The sequence below is a fragment of the Euprymna scolopes genome, chromosome 5, assembly GCF_053919585.1.
Source record: "Euprymna scolopes isolate OS-2025 chromosome 5, ASM5391958v1, whole genome shotgun sequence".
NCBI lineage: Eukaryota > Metazoa > Mollusca > Cephalopoda > Sepiida > Sepiolidae > Euprymna > Euprymna scolopes.
The window spans coordinates 29,246,665-29,266,218 of NC_136486.1; the positions used below are offsets into that span (position 1 = coordinate 29,246,665).

The 19,554-nt window shown below is 33.1% G+C and overlaps 1 protein-coding gene across 3 annotated transcripts in view; it reads right to left on the reverse strand.

The window, feature by feature from the left end:
* LOC145276758 (proto-oncogene tyrosine-protein kinase receptor Ret-like) overlaps positions 1 to 19,554 on the reverse strand; it is a 648,944-nt gene that overhangs the window by 21,231 nt on the left and 608,159 nt on the right. For all 3 annotated transcript variants that reach the window (XM_080128005.1, XM_080128004.1, XM_080128006.1), the window contains 2 exons: positions 9,211 to 9,307; positions 1,019 to 1,118 (listed from right to left, as the gene is read on the reverse strand). In XM_080128005.1, the coding sequence (XP_079984131.1) occupies positions 1,019 to 1,118; positions 9,211 to 9,307 (197 nt within the window). The remainder of the gene's footprint in view (positions 1 to 1,018; positions 1,119 to 9,210; positions 9,308 to 19,554) is intronic.

Consider the following 19,554-nt stretch of genomic DNA (forward strand, 5'->3'; position numbering starts at 1 on the left):
AGAAGGCTTCTATCGTTTTGGGGATTTGTACACAACTGGCCAACCAGTAAATAGTCTGCAAAAAAAAAAAACAAAAAAACCCAACAAAACAACAACAACAACAAAAAACGGAAAACCAGTTTTCATCAAACGGAAAGGTAATCATGTCGTATTTTCATGGAAGACAAAGTTATCGTTCGACCCTGTGTATATTTTATATATTAAGTCAATTAACTGAATAATGAAAAACGCAGATGACCATTTTTATTGTTTAAAGACCACGGGATCCTAGTTATGATAAGTTCTATCCGCCAAATAGTTAAAAAAAAGACAAACGCACATCAGTATGCCGTCGGAAGAAAGAGAAACGCCACCAGTTTAAATGGACATGTGGCAGAGACTTTTTAAATGATGTTTAGACAAGAGAATAATGGTAATACATGATTTTGTTAAAAAAGGGGAAAAATGGCGACCTGGATTTTTATTTCTTTCTTTTCAGTTTTATTTTGATGAATTATTAAAGAAAAGTGTAGCGTGACCTTACAGCATCATCATCATCATCATCATCATCATCATCATCATCATCATCATTAGTTCGGGTTTTTATCCACCTACATACATTCATTATAATTTTCTTCTAAGCAGCATATTATAATATTTGTTCCCATTGAGTGCATATATATATATATATATATATATATATATATATATATATATATATATATATATATATATATATATATATATATATATATATACTTGCCACTGGTATCTAACAATGTAGTCTCAGGAGAGGTGTGGTTGGAGATTGCGTACCTCCTGACACAAAAATTTCACGCGCAAGCAACCCGTCGTGGGTATCCATAGTCTGTCCAAGACTGAAGGAGCCTGTATATACATATATATATATATATATATATATATATATATATATATATATATATATATATATATGTGTGTGTGTGTGTGTATATACATACTTATAATTATACTTGACCCTTTATTAAAGTACACCTTCAATGTAAAACGATATGCTCACCGTCCTCTCCTGTAGGATCTTATCAAAGATGTTGGCGAGGTCATGGAAAGAAGGTCTTTCATCAGGTTCTGTCTTCCAACATTTTTGCATGATGGCATACCTGCGGAAAACAAATAAAATTATGTCAATATCGTAAGCGGGCACAAAGTACTCGCAATATGCACTTTTGTCTTTCGTATGCTTAAAAACAATCAAGTAAGAATAGATCGTTTCCTATGCTGCGCTTCCAAGCAACAATTCCAAGAGTAAAATTAAACGTTCTGTTGTCAAGACTCTCTACTCTCAAACATGACGTTCTGCTGTCAAAACTCTCAACTCCCAAACACAACGTTCTGCTGTCAAAAATCTAACTCTCCACTCCAAGACACGACGCATTGCTGACAAAGCTTGCTACTTCAACATCCAACTCCATAATAATAACAATCGCTGAAAAAATCAGGCTTTAAGTTTCCAATCTGGAAATCTCATTTGCATATTTGATAACAATATCGCAAGGATATAAAGAGAAAGGACGGCCTTTGTTTTCTCATTATTTTTTACTTTACAGGCTGTACAAAAACAGCCTACAGAAAATAGACTCTGATTTATGAAAGTATGATAGGTTATGAAAAGGAAGTGTTGGAAATAGATAGCTTCGAATTTGGGGATATCAAAACCATAGCAAAATATGATGAAAGTAAAAATAAAATAGATAAACCCCATAATTTATTATACCATAACTGTTCACAGTGAAACATTTTTCACAATATTCTGTAGATCTATATTAAAAACCTTGTTAAACTTTGTGACATATTTCCATTCTATGGAGGTCAGATGCGAACGAACACACCATAATTTTATTATACCATCCCTATTTAAGTTAAAGCATACTTATAAAAGTATTATTATGCACATGTATATAAAAAAACACTTGTAAACTTTTTTTTTAATTTTTTAATTTTTTATTTCCATCGTTTGTGGACCAGGCGCGTACGCAGACCCCACAATTTCAATGAATCATCATTATGCCAGATCAAACATACGCATTTCTGTGTCTCGATACATCTATCATTATATGGGATTAGTTTTCTATAATAGTCAACCATATAGGAGCCTATTCGTAACCAGACACACTCACAGACGTTCAGCTTTATATTATATATATATATATATATATATATATATATATATATATATATATATATATATATATGAACAAACAGTATATATATATATATATATATATATATATATATATGAACAAACAGTTAATAAAATATGTTAAAAACACTTTGAAATGAGTTAAAAACATATTAAATCTGAAAAGGAAACACTAGATAAATGGATACTCCTTAATCCGCGGAGTTTCGAAGAAATACTTTCCTTCTCATAAGAGGGTAGGGATTAGCAAAATGCAGGATTGGATTTTGCATGCAGAAGTATTTGATGAAACAACAAATAAGTCAAAGATCTTACTTGAAAACAAAAAAAAAGTGAAGCAGAGGGAATATGGTGAAGAGAAAGGTGATTACACATGAATGGATAGTCTGGTGGAAGATAAAACATCAAGTGACGGTAAAATCCAAATCTAAAACTTAAAGTAAAATCCAAGGAAATCCCGTAATTGGAAGAAGATGGTCCATAGTAATCCAAAGGCAGAAATCCATGGGATAATTCACAAAAATGTGTACAAGGAAAACAAAAGATTCCGATAATATTAATAAAAGAAAAATAAAATATGCTTTTCATTCTACTTCCGAGACATAAATATAAATAAGAAAGATCAGGGAAGAGAAAGAGGAAAGAGAAAAAAAGGAGAGAAAAAATGATAAAGTTAAATATAAAATATAAAATAAAGGGAGACAAAAGTCAAAGTAACCCACACAGGAAATGTTAAAGGCGAGAAAAAATATATAGGGCAAAATAATATAGGTCAACTAAAATGTACAGGTCATGACTTAAAAAATGTCAGCAAGAGTTGTTAGATGACATTAAATGGAAAATAAATAAAATAAATTAATTAATAAATACATAGAAAATAAATAATAAATAAAGAATAAATGAATAAATTAAAAAATAATAAGAAATAAGAAATAAAATATTAAATAAAAAATAAAATAAACATTATTTAAGGAGAGAGAGGATGGCCGGTATCTGCAAATTCAGGAAAAAGCAAGAAAAAAAGTAAGTAAATGCATATAGTAAAATATAAGTAAATATACATACAAGATATGAAGGTGTGGGTAGATTGATATATTAGATAGATAGAAAAGTTTAAAGAATAAAGCAGAAAATGCAGATAAATAACCGGCCATGCAAAGAAGAGATAAAGAATTAAAATAAAAGATTATTAAATTATAAAGTATTAAGAAGTATGTAGAAAAACGATAAAGTTGAAGAAAAATTTTTTATATCTATATAAAGGGTAAAAGTAATAACTATGTAATTTCAAAATTGCCATAATTAAATTTGGACATATGTATACAGAAAGAGATCAGTTCATTTTAGAATTTATTATATTGTTACTTTGAGGGGAAGTAATTATAGTTATAGCTTCGGTTGTGCAGAGGCGACATGACTTAGAGCCTGGAGTATAAGACTTAACTTTTTTTTATGATAGTCGATTTGATTGAGAAGGGGGTATTGTTAGAGTTAAGTTTTTTAATTAAAGTGGTTAGAGAAGTTCCTTGGTTATTATTAGAATTATGGTTGTTAAAAGAAGAAATGTGGTTTGATATTCTTTTCTTAATTAATGTTGAAGTAGCGCCAATATTAGTATGTACTTTATTAAAAGCTCGGGGTCTGGTATTAATAATTATTTGCTGATTTGTATTAGTTAAATAGTTTGAATTTTGTTCATAGTGTTCAACAAATGGTGGGACAATGTCTGTAAGAGGACTATTTTGGAGGGGATAATGAGTGTTGTTAGTGTTAGGATGGCTTTTAGGAAAAATATTATTATTATTATTATTATTATTATTATTATTATTATTACTAGTTGTATGCTTGTAGATGGAAGGGCTGCTCGAGTGGTGTATTGGATTAGTAACTATATCAGATGAAGGATGGGAAGAAGAATGACTTGAAGAAGAAATATTAGTGTCTGTTATGAGAGGATTGCGTGGGAGCTCAGTAATAGTGCAAGAATATATAACATCTTTATGGATGCAATCATTATTGAGTGGGCAAAGCTCTAATTCCTATTTGGTTTTATCGAGCTTTTACATCTGGCTGAGATAATTTTATAAATATCAATTCTTTAATATTTATAATATATTTTAATTTTACCCTCTTGGATCATTTTGGTAAATTTAATTGTAATTTTTATTATATATATATATATATATATATATATATATATATATATATATATATATATATATAAGCACTTTTATTGATAGTACACATGGATCTCTAGTCACTTTCGAAGTAATCTCATCCGGCTGCAATGCACTTCTTGCACCGTTCCAATAACGTCTGAAATGCCCCATAGATGACCACTTGTGTGCACATGTCAGTGACCCTCGTCACAGCCTCTTCCATCTCCTCAATTGTATCATAACGAGAATCTCTAAGGTCTTCCTTGGGCTTAAGGGAATAACCAAAAGTCACAGGGAGCGAGTTCTGGATTACAGGAGGGGCGAGAAACTGTCTTGATGCCAGTCTTCGTCAAATAGTCTGTAAAAGGGATGGTGTTGTTGACCAGTGCATTGTCCTGGTAAAAATGCAACTAACCCGATTTTAAGTATATTGGCCTCTTCCCACGAAATCTCTAGCGGAACTCCCTTATAACTTCAGCATAGTATTTTTTATTGACTGTTTGTCCAGTGGGAGCTTGGTGCATGCAGACCATGCTCATGCTGTCAAACAAAAATGTCCGTCATAATTTCCTGGGTGGATTTGCTTTGTCTAACCTTCTTGAGTTTAAGTAAGCCACTGAAAATCTTATCTCTTTGTCTCCGGGTTATAGTAGTAGATCCAGCTTTCACCATAGGTCACCATTGCATCAAGAACTGCGTGATCTGAATTAATCAGCTTAACCATCTATTGCTGTCATTACAACGTCTTTCTTTCTGATTTTCTCTGGGCATCCTTCGGACAAACCTCGCACAAAATTTCCGCATCTTGACTTCCTCGCGAATAATTGTGTGCCCAGTTTCAACACTGGCATCAAACTGTGCACTTTTCTTTCTATCGACACATGGCGGTCCTTATCCATGAAATTCTTTATTTGGCCAATCGCCTCGAGTGGTCTGACTTCCTTACTCCTCCCACACTTCTCATCGTCCCTCACAGACTATCTGCTTTCCTTGAATCTTTTGGCAATTCAAAGACTGTTCTTCTAAAGTGTCCTCACGTCCGGATTGCAATTTTGGAACTCACCAGCTGTAACAATCAGGCTTTAGTAGAGTGCATTCCAATTCTGTTTGTAGCTGTTCATTTGAACCTGAAATCATAAAAATCAAGTAGCCATCTCATAAGATGTATAATAATAACATATAGTCCAGAATTTGCTCTCCGTGACTTTCAGTTATTCCCTAAACTCAAGGAAAACCTTAAAGTCTGTCGTAATTAGACAATTCCGTAGATGAAAGAAGCTGTAATAGGGTCATTGACAAGCTCACACAAGAGGATTTCAATGAGGCCTTTCGGAAGTTGGTGGAACAGTTCAACAAGTGCATTGCAGCTCGATGAGCTTACTTGTAGAAGATGAGTTTTAAACAATTCTAATGTATCTTATGTATATAGCTATTGCTTATACCTACCATCCTGATTAAATAAAAACTTTTCTTTTAACTTATAAAAGCATGATCGATATTTTTTTGCAATATTCTCATTTATGTTGATCTACTTTAGTCAACAGAAAACAAGTAATCTTCCATCATGATAATGCTCGTACTTACACAACACTACTGATAAAATATCTAGAAGCATTTGATTGAGGATTCTTGTCTCATCCTACATTTACTCCTGACCTGGCTCTCTAGGATTATCGCTTATTTCGAGGATTACAAAATCATTTAGATTACATCACGAGATGAGGTTAGACATGAGTTAGATTTATATTTCACATGAAAATCTAATGAATTTTACAAGCAATGTATTTATAAGCTCGTTGACAGATAAAATCAAGTTAGGGAGAGAAAACGTCGTTATTTTTATGAGTAAAGATTTTTAAAAATACAGTTTTTCATTTTCAAGCTGAAATTTTAAATCGGCAAACATTTTTGTACTAACCTAATATTAAAGTATATAACCAGAAACAATGATGAAAATAGTAAAGTTGTTGTCAAAAACGAATGTATCAGTTTTGAGTGATGAAAATTGGCTACGATCAAAAGATATTTACTTTTGTGTCTTATTTACGCCGAAAGGTGTTTTTTTTTTCATGGAAATCGCTCAAAACAAGGCAAAACCCACTTGATATAAGACACTGAAATAAAACTACAACATAAAAAAACTAGACAACGACCAATTTCATATTGGTGAATTCCAGCCAACCCAGAAAACGTTAATTATTCCCCCTTTGTCGGAAACCTTTCTCATTATATGTGATTACTAGGGCTGTGACAACAGCGCATTTTTTTTTTTACTGTTTTGGCTCTCGAGTATATATCCGACACAGTTTGACACAATTAATCAACCGAGAGCCACATCACTCTACATAAAAGCATATAAGATATCAATAGATATATACCTGGGAATCAAAACAAGAAAAAGAATATGCTGTTGTCCTAGCCCTAACGATGACTAAAAGGAGAAAATAAGGGGAGCGAGAGTTGCTTTCTAATCTCCTTATTTTCGATTGGAAATTAATCAGAGTTTGTGAAACCATGATTATGTTAGAAATTAAGCGTGTGATCGAGTATGTATGTGTGTGTATTTGTGCATGTGTGTATGTTTGCATGTATGCGTATGTGTGTGTGTTTGTGAGAGATAGATTATCTGTACGCGTGGGAAAGGGTAAGGGATATAGATATTAAGTAGTGTTGGGACGATTACTCGGAATCGGAATCAGAATCGGGAAGCAGAAAAATCGAAATATTTGAGAGTATCGAAATCAGTATCGGAATCGGAAATATTTGTAGCGATTTTCCGATGCCAAAAACGATTTTTTTAATTTTGATTTTTATTTGATTTTGTTTAAAGCAAAATCTTCCATTGCTGTTAATAATGATAAAATAATAACTATCTATTGATTTTAAACCATCAATGAAGCTAAAATTGATAGATCGTCCCCCACAAGTATATTTTTATGCTTAGGAAAATATCTGCACATTTAATATGTGTGTTTTTATGGTAATCGGAGAAAACATACGACTATATAGTTAAATATTTAGAGATATGTAAAGAATCGAAATTGGAATCGGTAATTGTATCGGAATAGGGAATTTAGTACGGAATCAGTAAGTCTATTAGAATCGGGAAAAATATTGGAATCGTCCCATCACTAATATTAAGTGAGTAAATATGATAGCAAAGAAATAGGTATGTTAGTATATGCGAAAGTGAGAGAGTGACAGCGAGAGAGAGAGAGAGAGAGAGCACAAGAGCGTATATGTGTGATAGATACTAAATATGAGGGTTCATACGACAAAATTGTTTAGTCTGTTTCATCCTAAACAAGGAATTTTGTCACTTAAACGTAATTTACTTTAATAGTAATCATCATTTGAATAGAGCTAGGTAGTAAGTTATGTATGACAATAAGCTATACAGTATTTTTAACGTTTTATCACCTGTGTAGCGTGCCATATATCTTCATATATATATATATATATATATATATATATATATATATATATATATATATATATATATATATATATACGTTTTATTTTTTATTATCGTATTTTTCTGTTAAGTTACATTATTGTTTCAGCTACCCGTTTTTTTTGGCCGTCTGTAGCTTCCTCAGACTTTTAAAAAATGTTCGTTTTGATGGGGTGAAAGAGTGAATGATGTAATGGGAGGGGTGCGAGAAGAGCGAAAAAAAGAGGAAGGGAACAAAGGGAAAAACATCCACAAGCACCCCCTCCCACCTTTCCCCCTTGTTCCCTTCCTTTTTTTTCCGCTCTTCTCGCACCCTCCCCTGACATCATTCACTCTTTCATCCCATCAAAACGAACATTTCTGTAAAAGTCGGAGGAAGCTAGAGACGGCAAAAAAAAAACAAAAAAAAACGGCCGGTTAGCTGAAAAAACAATGTAACTTAACAGAAAGATACGGTAATAAAAAATAAAACGCATATTTGCTCTACAACAGTATTGAGCATTTTCTTCAGTTTTTATTAATTACCATTTCTACGATATATATATATATATATATATAAATATATATATATATATATACACAATCGTATGAATTAAATTATAAAAAAGTGATAACATGCTTAAAATTTGACGATTAAAAAATTATCCATTTTTTTCATTAAATTCAATGTAAGCGTTTTTTTTATTTATTATGATCATTGCTACTGTTGTTGTTGTTGTTGTTGTTAGTTTTGTTTTGTAACTGGTTTTGTTTATTTATGGAAAGGTGTGTCATGTTTGATTAATGCGCTTCAAAGGTTCCCATTCTCCCGATGCACAACATATGTAATGTAGCTAATATAAACATTCAGGTTCATGTCTGCAAGGGATTAAGGGAGTTAAGCAGCCAGACTTTTGTTTACATTGCATTTCTCCATGTTATTACAGTTAAGGTTGCAGCAAACAGGAAAGGAATTCCAAAGTTTAACAGTGAGAGGAAAAAAAAAAAACTATTAGCGGAGAAAACTTTTCGGCATTGAAGGACCCCAAAACGGGTGGAAATTTGCTGCTTCTCGGGTAAGTCTGTAGTACGTAGTTAGAGGGGCACAAGTATTATGAGTTCATCAGAACACATTTCATAAAAGTACATGTAAAAAAGGGGCACAGGAGTACAAAATTGCAGCGCTGGGAAAGGGGGTTCAGCTTGGTTGATTATCCACGACCTATTAGATTAGAGAGTCTAAAAATAAAATAAAACATATGAATAAAAAAAATAATTTTGTGCAGGGCGAGGTTTGAACAGCAACTGCTTGGTAACCTGTAGGAACAACTAGCAAGCTATTCCAACACAAACATTGGGTGGCCTCAAAAATATCGCATCGTCTTCCAGGAAAAAAAGGCATCACATTTACAGCCACAGGATATATTTATTGACTAAGTTTATCTGAAAGTTATTCTTACATTTCATCTGGACAGTTGTCTGGTTTGTCCATTCTGTATCCGGTCTTTAATAAGGAGAGTATTCGGTCGGAGGAAATTCCTGGGTAAGGACTGTCACCTGGAAAGATACAGATAAAAAAGTTTAATCAGAGATCATTGTACATGCAGCTATTACATAATCCCTCTATGAAGTTGTAATTTTTTAATAATATTCAAAGGAACATTAGAATTATCAGATTATGATATATTAGAAGCCTACCAAGACAACAGGGGAGACAACCGAAGCAGCAAAACTGAAACTGGCCTGCAGGACACTATATATAAAAATGTAGACAAATTTAGGCATGTTTATTGGTTTGAAAATATAGTTTTTTTAACGATTGTCATAAAATCTTAACCATAGAAATCTATATATTATATAATCTTCAAAATGCTTGCTAATCTGATAGAAGCAAAGATATAAGTATGTCAATATTAAATTTCACTAAAAGGGTAGATATATCCCCCAATATATATATATATATATATATATATATATATATATATATATAGATAGATAGAGATTCTACTTTTTTTCTAACCCTAATCCTTACCCTACCCCAATATATATATATATATATATATATATATATATATATATATATATAGAGAGAGAGAGAGAGAGAGATTGATAGATAGATAGATAGATAGATAGATAGAGATTCTACTTTTTGGGGGCAATTTTATAAGTTCTTAATCTCAGCGACTGTTGATCAGAATTTAACAAATATAATCTCTTTGGAAAGATAATTACCTGGATTCTGTAGAAGGTCCTGAATATTTGCGCTTAAGGTTGAACATTAAAGGGAATTATCCATCAGCCAGAGCTTATATTTGACACTTTTTACATTCATAAAATGTTTCAATCATAGTCCTTTGTTTTGCTAGTTCTGCATATGAATTACAAAATACCTAATATTTCCCCACAGCAACTAGCCCCGATGGGAACTTAATATGGTTTCAAATGATCTGAAATACCAGCAAGGGGTGACTTGATTCCAGCTATTTCTCATATGTTATATCTCCCCTCTTCGGTTTTCATACAAGTAAATTTTACAGTGTATAAGGATTATTTAATGCTGGAGATATTCATAACCGTATCCTATTTAAAAAAAAATGGAAATATAACATATGGGCAATATATGGAATCAAATCTCCCCTTTGCTGTTATTTACGATCATTTGAAACCATAGCAGCTAGTTTTTGTCTCCCCTCCACCAAGGGCAAGAAGTATTGGGGAAATATATGATATTTTGTAATTCATATGCACAACTAGAAAAAATAACTATGATAGAAACATTTTATGATTGTAAAAAAGTGCCAAAAATAGGATCTGGATGATGGATGGTTCCTTTTAATGTGCGACCTTCACGACAAATATTACATAGCCCACTACACAATTCAGGTCATACCGTTCCAACGAGTATTCATTTGTCAATTCTAATCTAGTCGCTCAGATTTAAAACTTACAAAATTGCCAAAAATGTGATATATATATATATATATATATATATATATATATATATATATATACTCGTAGTCGAAATTGAAATGCTCATATCTTTGGTTCTATGGGACGAACACACATGAACATTTGCAGGATTTTTAGAGATCATAATGATATTCTATGGTTAAAATTTTATGGCAATTGGTTAGAACAACCTCTATTTTCAAACCAATAAAATATGCCTAAATTTGTCTACACTTGTATATATAGTGTCCTGGCAGGCAACTTCAGTTTTGATGCTACGATTATCTCCCCTATGGCTTTGCTAGGCCACTAATATCTTTCTCTCTTTCTGTTTCTGTCTTTCACTTTCTGTCTCTGTTTCTCTGTCTGTCTGTTTGTCTGTCTGGTCTCTCTCTCTCTCTTTTTCTGTCTGTCTGTCTCTCTCTCTCTCTGTCTGTCTGTCTGTCTCTCTCTCTCTCTCTCTCTCTATATATATATATATATATATATATATATATTATAGTTAACCCAGCCATTCATATGACCAACTGAGATAAGATAAAAACATACGCTTCCCTTCCGCTATTTTGATGGCCTTCTAAATTTTTTATATATAGGAAATTCAATTGGAGTCTAAACAAAACATTGAAAATGTTGATCGATCCGCGTACGCTCATTACTATGTAATATATATTATGTATTATAATTAAATGATAATTTTTCATTTTTACCCACAGACACGTGTTTTCCATATTTTCGCAATCAGCAGTGTAGAGGTGCCAATTCCTGCCTGTCATGAAATCTTATCGTAGCCTCGAAGTCACCTTTCATTTTTCATTAGCTAAGCCTTTACCTCATGGCCACCAAACACGACGGGAATTAAAAGAATTAAGAACCATTGACTGCAGACTTCTCGGGAATATATTAGACAATCTGGAGTGTTCGAACCAGCGGAATCCGTGTACATTGCATAAACGCTAGTTTACTGTCTTAGTTATAATTCCGAAAACACTTCCTATCCTTAACTATTTTCAAAGGGAGTTGATAATTATAATTAAATAATAATTATTCTTTATACCTACAGACAATAGTGTTTCATGCTTACGCAATCAACAGTGGCGGGTGACAAGAGAAGAAATAAAAAATGAGAATTAAAAAAAATCAATAAATCTTTATTATATCCCTAGACAAACAAGGAAATCGGAAAAAGGAAAAATTAGCTTTTTAAGCTAACGAGTTTTTTTTCTTTTTCATTATCTGATGATATAATTGTAATATATGGAAAGGAACAGTAGTAAGAGAACGAAGTAAATAAGTTTGAAAATAATATTTATTAAAGGAAAAGGCTAAAATTGAACCCAGTAATCCAAAGTAAAAAATGAATACATATTGCTATTTAGATGCGATCCCAGGAATTTACTGAATTGCCGTTGTGGTACAAATAATTATAAAACAAGATATGCAAGTTAGGAATAATACACAATTATTGAGGAAGTTTATTTGTGTTGCAAAGTCGGGTGAAGACATGTGTAACATGTAGAATCCAGGTGAGAGACTCTCACGTGGTTGAGCACGTTTATGACGTCACAAAGAAAGATAGTTTCAATATATTCAGTTAAGCGGGTTCGAATTCAGTCAGTTCAGCCAGAATCGAGTTTGTGAGTTCGTTTAGAACAGTCAAAAGAGGAGAGTTAGCTAAGCCCCTGTCTGAAGCGAAAGAAAGGGTGAAAAGACAATATAATTCTGCAAGACAATCGAATTCCTGCTCATCATGTCATCCAGCTAGGATGAATAAATATCATCATGTAATAAGTAAGCCTATATATATATTATCATGTAATAAGTAAGCCTTTTTGTCTTCGTTTTTCATCAATCGAAAGGTAATGTGGTTTTGTCTATCGTCTTATAAACAAATATTATATGAAACACTCTCTAGAAGAGTAACTGTTTTCCCCATCATCAATACTGTATCTCCCTCTTTGTTAAAAGAACTGTCTATTACACACACATCTTCACAGTCATATCTCTCTTAAGAATAATATGAAATCAACGAGAATTTTTATCGCCGTGAACACTGTTATATAAATGTCTCATCGTCTGTTATGTCTCCGATATACACACACCACTACACAACATACATCCTTCCATTTGGAGCCGTCAACCATAGACTTATGCATAGAGTCGTAAAAAGGACTTGGTTTACCACGGAAATAAATAAGTCACAGCGTGAAAAATGGAGTCTTAAAGTACACGAAAAAATGCTAGGCGAGTTGAAAAAAAAAGGAAAAAAACTGTATTCAGAATTATCATACACTCACACATAAAAAATGTATTTAAATAAAAGAAATGATATGCCGCAAAAAAAAAAAAGAAATAATATGCAGCAAAAAGTGAAAAGACAGACGGTCGTAGAAAGAAGAAAAACGTAAACAACCAAATGAACAAGTGCATTCGCGTAAGTTCATTGATAAAATACTATGACACTCGTGTTAAACATTGGTATTGTTTTGAAAATTGTGCAAATGTCGGAATTGTTTAATGTCATCTGTCATATACAAATTCGTAACAGTAGCAAACTGGCCAAAATGTACTTTTAACAGCGTTTTGTTATTGTTAGCAATGAATACATTTTTCACTATCAAGATTACAAAGAGTATGACGTGACCGTCTAGAGGAGCGATACTGCTCCCCATTGGGAGATTATAATCCCCTAAAACCCTGAGTAAGGTTGGGCAATTATGCTGAGATTATATGTTAAACGTTGATTGAATCCCGGAAAGCGGCGTGAGACCTATTGAAAAGGTATGAATTTATTGTTTTGTAAAAACAGATAGATATTTTATTGTTTAAAATATGACAGGAAATTTCAGAATAAGGTGGAATGAAATCATACATTCGTTTGGCCTGATAAACACCTGCTCAGACGTTCTGGCTTTCTGAGTGACAGGATTGACCTTTTGGGGCGTGTGAGTAGAAATTGAGCTTTAGTCCCACATTCGTAGGCTATGGACGACCTGTTGAGATTCACACACGCAAAAGAGTTGACAAACCCTTTTACCTTAGTATTTAAGCAAATGCTCAGGACGATTTTAGCAGATTGAAGCCAAATCTCGAGAAAAAGACGCACTCCAAGAACGCCACAACTCCTCTCCACCCATTCTGACCGTGGAGACGAAGAATAAGATTTTGGAGAATCTTGATGTTTCTGGTGTAATTAAACTGAACGATGTACATATGTAAAAACTTGTAATTTTCGTGAAATTAACTTTTTCGTAGTTAGAACACCCCGAGTCTTTTCTAGTTTCTTTTTCTGGCGTGCATGCGAAGCTAATTGATTTTCAGCAGAAATCAACACGTAGCCTGAGACGCTGAGAATTTATGTGAAGTCCTCTCGGAAGATAGACGACCAACGGCCATTCCAGTTCGGCAGGGTCAAAAGTCATCTGCTGACCTGGGCGGGATGACTACAAGAGGAAGGTCCTGAATATGACCTTACACTATATTCCATGGTGAGGCCCCAGCTTCCGGGCTTTGGGGGTGTGGAGCCACTCTTTAATTGTCATTGCTCCCAGGTCCACTCTGACTCGGTGTGGTAGTACCTGTTAGGGTTTAACTTATAGATTAAATAGAAAATGACTTAAAAAAAAAAACAAATACTATTAATTTTTTTTCTTCTTCAAAATCACTGGATTTGGCATTAAATAACCTGAAAAGGGTTGATATGCTATAAAACAAAAACAATTAAAAAAAAACAAAGAAAAAAAAGCATTTTTTGGTTAATGTTTGATTTTTCAGCTTAGTTTTTTGAGTTTTTAAAAAAAGGGACAATATTTAATGTTGAGTTGATATCGATGTCCTGGGATGAGTTTTTTTTTTTTTACCAGTGTTGTTAATAGGACTTTTTTTTTGTTGTTGTTTCTTCAGAAAAAAATGGAACTGAAGATGTTATATTGAACTTTGAAGTTTCTGTTTTTTTTTTAGAAAACGAACAATTGAATTGATTGGTGAGTGTCTGTTAATGCATGCTAAATTGTAAATTTGATTATGTATTTTTGGGGGAGAAAATTTACAAACGGATTGTTACATTTTATGAGTTTTATTGTGTTAATCTGTCTGAATGTTTGAACAAATATTGTTGAAAAAAAATTTAATTTCTAGGTATAATGTATTGTATTTTGTTCTTAGGAATTCGTTGCCGATAATTAAGTAGAAAGAAATTCAAACGAAAAACAGAAATACATCTGAAGAAGAAGAAGAAGAAGAAGAAAACAGGGTATGAAAACAAAAAAAACAACAAAATAAACGACGATTGGCTTGCTTAGAAATAATTTCGAACTTTAAAGAGGCGACAAGAGTAAAATTTACGTGAGGACTTTGGGAAGATATTTTGTAATTCGTACAAAAACTAGGAAAACTAGGACTATGATTGAAATATTTTATGTCTGTAAAAAGTGCCAAAAAAGGCTCTGAATGATGGATGGTCCACTTATTGTGCGACGTGAAAGGCAATTGTCATATACATGCTACAGAATTCAAGTCATTATCTTTACAACGAGCCTTCATTTTTTAAATTCCGATCAATAATCGCTGAGACTTATAAAATTACCAAAAAGGTGGTAAATCTATCTATCTATCTATCTATCTATATCTATATCTATATATATATATACTGGTATATATGTATATATATATGTGAGTGTGTATATATATGTGTGTGTATATATACATACATACACACAGACAGACACACATACACACACATATATATATATATATATACTGGTAACTATATTAAATATTGAATATTGCAATGCTCGCATCTTTGGTTCCATGGGACGGAACTACATGAAAATTTTCAGGCTTTTTGAAGATTATAATTCTATTCTATGATTAAAGTTTTATGACAATTGGTGAAAAAGAACCTGTATTTTCAAACCAATAAATTCTGCTTAAATTTGCCTACATTTGTATATATAGTGTCCTGTCAATCCAGCTTTAGTTTTACTTCTTTGGGATGAATTTCGATTAGTGTTTTATTTTTGCATGTTTGTGTTGTTTGTGACCTTTCCAGACCACTAATAATTCAAGTAGTTATATATATATATATATATATATATATATATATGTGTGTGTGTGTGTGTGTGTGTGTGCGTGTGTGTGTGTGTGTGTGTGTGTGTATACAGAAATGGCCAAAATATATAGAGCACCTATAAAAATTGAGATAATAATTTAAACTTACATATTTAAATTTTAAGAATTGTACAGTGAATAATTAAGAACAAATGTAAAATAGTTAATAGTAGATAGTAGTATTAATTTACTTTAAAGGCTCTCGCAAGTGTTTTAGCTTAGTTTAATCCTACATTTATTCTAATATTCAAAATTATTCGTTGTCATACTAAAGGTTGTTTCTTATTTTTCATGTAATATTTGGTACTTATTAGTACTATAATAGTATATGTAATTGAAACAGCTTCCAACGAAGCAACTTTCAAAGATTAAAAGGGCACACAGTAGTGTCTTATCTGGCGAAGGATATTAGCAGGTATAAATTGCCAGGATGGTGGAATGTTCCAGAAAGGAAATTCAAACAACGATTAAAATGTACAAGGAAACACAGTCTTTAAAAATAGAAAAGGGCAAGGCCGTAAAAAGTGTCCAACCGCTAGGGAAGACAGATTTTTGAAAAAAGCTTTCCTTGAAGATAGGAAGAAAAGTTCATAGCTTGCTGCTGAACATAGACTAGATGTTAACAAAAATATATCAGCTCGAACAGTGAGAAGAAAGTAACTGGAGCGGGATTAAAAGGATGCAAAGCAAGAAGGAAGCCATACTTGTCTTAGGCCAACAAGAAAAAAAAAAACGATTGGAATTTGCACCCCCCCCCTGAAAATTGGACACCTGATAATTAGACCCAAATTGTTTGGTGTAACGAAAGTAAGTATGAAGTAAGTTCACAGCTTCTATTTTCTAAACTTTTGAAGGAACAATTGAAGATTTTATATGAATACACATCATAACATTTACTCAAAAATTGTAGCACATTCTAATATTTTTCATCAGTTTTTTGGACACTCTGGAAGGGAAGGAGAGACATTTCATCCTGATTGAGTGGTTCCAACTGTCAAATTTGGATGACTGTATGGCTTTTTTAGGCACTGGACTGTTGTACACACATGAGGGCAGAATGGACTCCACAATCTATACTAACATGTTGGACCAGGTTTACAAAACTGACTAAAATATTTAATAATAAAATTACAAGTGGTGTAATCTTCTAACAAGACAATACCCCACGCGATACGTCAGAAGTTTCAATTTGAAAAAAAAAGAGGTTCGAATGATGAAGTGGCCCTCTAACTCCCCTGACATAATTGAAACTTTGTGGTCCCATCTAGGGAAAAGTGTGAGAATGCACAAACGTTCATTAAAAAAGAATTAGAGACCAAACTTCAAATATTGATTGTTGTTGAAATAGATTTATTTATGTTTATTAATGTTTACTTCACTATTCTTTGATCGATTTTTTATTGATGCTCCATGATTTTGGCCAAGGCTGCATGTATGTCTGTTTATATTAAACATAAATTCAGGCACATATATATATATATAAATATATATATATATATATATATATATATATATATATATATAAACACTGAATATATCTTATATTTTACTTTCAACTATATTTTTAACTGAAATGTAGTAATCCTAGTTAAGTCACTCGGATTATTTCTGAATAGATACACAATGATTTGTGCCTGACCTAAATGACTGTCTATAACTACTAATTCCGACTCAATATGGACTAATTGTTTCTCTCATAACTGTACAAACACCACTGCTGACTTGCTATATATATCCAATTATATACGTTACCTTCAAGACGACTGCCTTTGTCTAACTTACATGTTAAATTAAAAAAAAAACAAATTCTAATTAAACTTAACTTGAAAAATATTTAATGTACTTCTAATGTACTTCTACTACACTCAGTAAGTTAAATCTTGAAAACTAACAATTTGCTCTACTCCCCAAGCTTCTACTAAAATTCATACATTACACACGTCTTTGGAGAGGGGTCTTTAACTTTCTGCGCTTAACCTTCACATGCTGACCGCTTACAAAGTCATCATCTATACATTTCTACCTCTAAAACATGCCTAGAGTTTATTATGATCAAGTTAGATACTTACTAGCCATACTCTGTACTCAGATTTAAAGCGATCTTCATTACATTAGCCTCCTCACATTTTTTATCAAAACATTTGAGTCCATTATTAACCAAGCTCTAGTCCCTCATCTTACAGATGTTAAGCTTCTGACCGACCAACAGTATGAATTTTCGCAAGCCCGTTCCACAGTAGATATTTTAACTGTAATCTCTGAGCGTATATACTATTCACTGAACAATGCAGGAGTGGGTAGATCAGTAGCTCTCTATATATCTAAGGCTTTTGACATGGTATGGCATGAAGGTCTTCTCAGGAAAATCAGATAATATGGTATCACTGGACGAACACTTAAAATAATTAAATACTTCTTAGATAAGAGAAAAATCCAGGTTGTCTTCGACGGTCGTACATCTAAACAATATGATATAAATGCGAGAGTGTCTCAGGGGGTCTATCCTTGCCCCTTTATTATTCCTAATATTCATAAATGACAAAATTGCCTCTGACATGGGTATATATGCTGATGACACCACACTCTATGACCGGCACGCCAGGAAAACAAATATCTAAGGAAATGGCAGAAAGACTAGAGGATAACCTGCAATCTGTAGTGAAATGGGGACAAAAATGGATGGTCACATTCAATGCTGCCAAGACTAAACTTGTTTCCTTCAATAATTGGTTGTTTGGTTGGTTGTTTTTGTTTTAGGGCATATCAACCCTTTTCGGGTTATTTAATGCCAAATCCAAAGATTTTGAAGAATTTTTTTTTTTAATAGAATATATTTGCTGTTTTCAAGTCGGTTTTTATTCAACCCATAGTTGGGAGCCTAACAGGTACTACCACTCTGGGTCAGAGTGGATCTGGGAGCAATGGTAATTAAAGGGTGGCTCCACACTTCCCAAGCCCACAAACTGGGGCCTTACCACTGGATATAGTTTAAGGTCATATCCAGGACCATTGTCACCAATAGCAATGGCCAAAGATTCATTATCTGAAAATACTTCTTTTAAACTCCTCGGCCTAAAGTTCACAGGAAACATGAGTTGGAACAATTACATTGAGGGCATTACCAGAACCGCTGCGAAGAAGGTAGGTTCTCTCTACCATGCCAGAAAACTGCTAACGCCCGAAAGTACCTTGTACCTCTATAATGCTACCATTCGCCCATGTATGGAGTATTGTTGTCAAATTAGGCTGGTGCATTTGCTACTAGTATCTCGCTCCTAGACAAGGTTCAAAGAGATTCGCCAACATGGCCCTAAATTGTCATCTAAGCTTCAGCCTCTGTCCCACTGACGAAATGTTGCATCCCTCTGCCTGTTCTATAAGTATTTTAATAGTGAATGCTCTGACGATCTGGAAGCACTTGCGTCCCACAACGTAAATACCCCCGACAAACCCGACAAGCAGCTAAATCCCGCCCCTACAACTAGAGATCCATAGATTTAGGAGAGCTTTGTATTCCAGTAGTTTCTTCCCCAGAATTGCTAGATTTTGGAATTTCCTTCCGGATCCCTGCTTCCCCAACTGTACTGACATGCAGAAGTTCAAGTGTAATGTGCACCGACATCTTGCTACTCAACTCCCTACATAGTACCTTATGTCCCTGTTAGTAGCCCCTACACCAAAGTGGCAATGTGCATTGTTTGGGGTGAAAATGTAATATATATATATATAATTTTCAGAATGTGAGA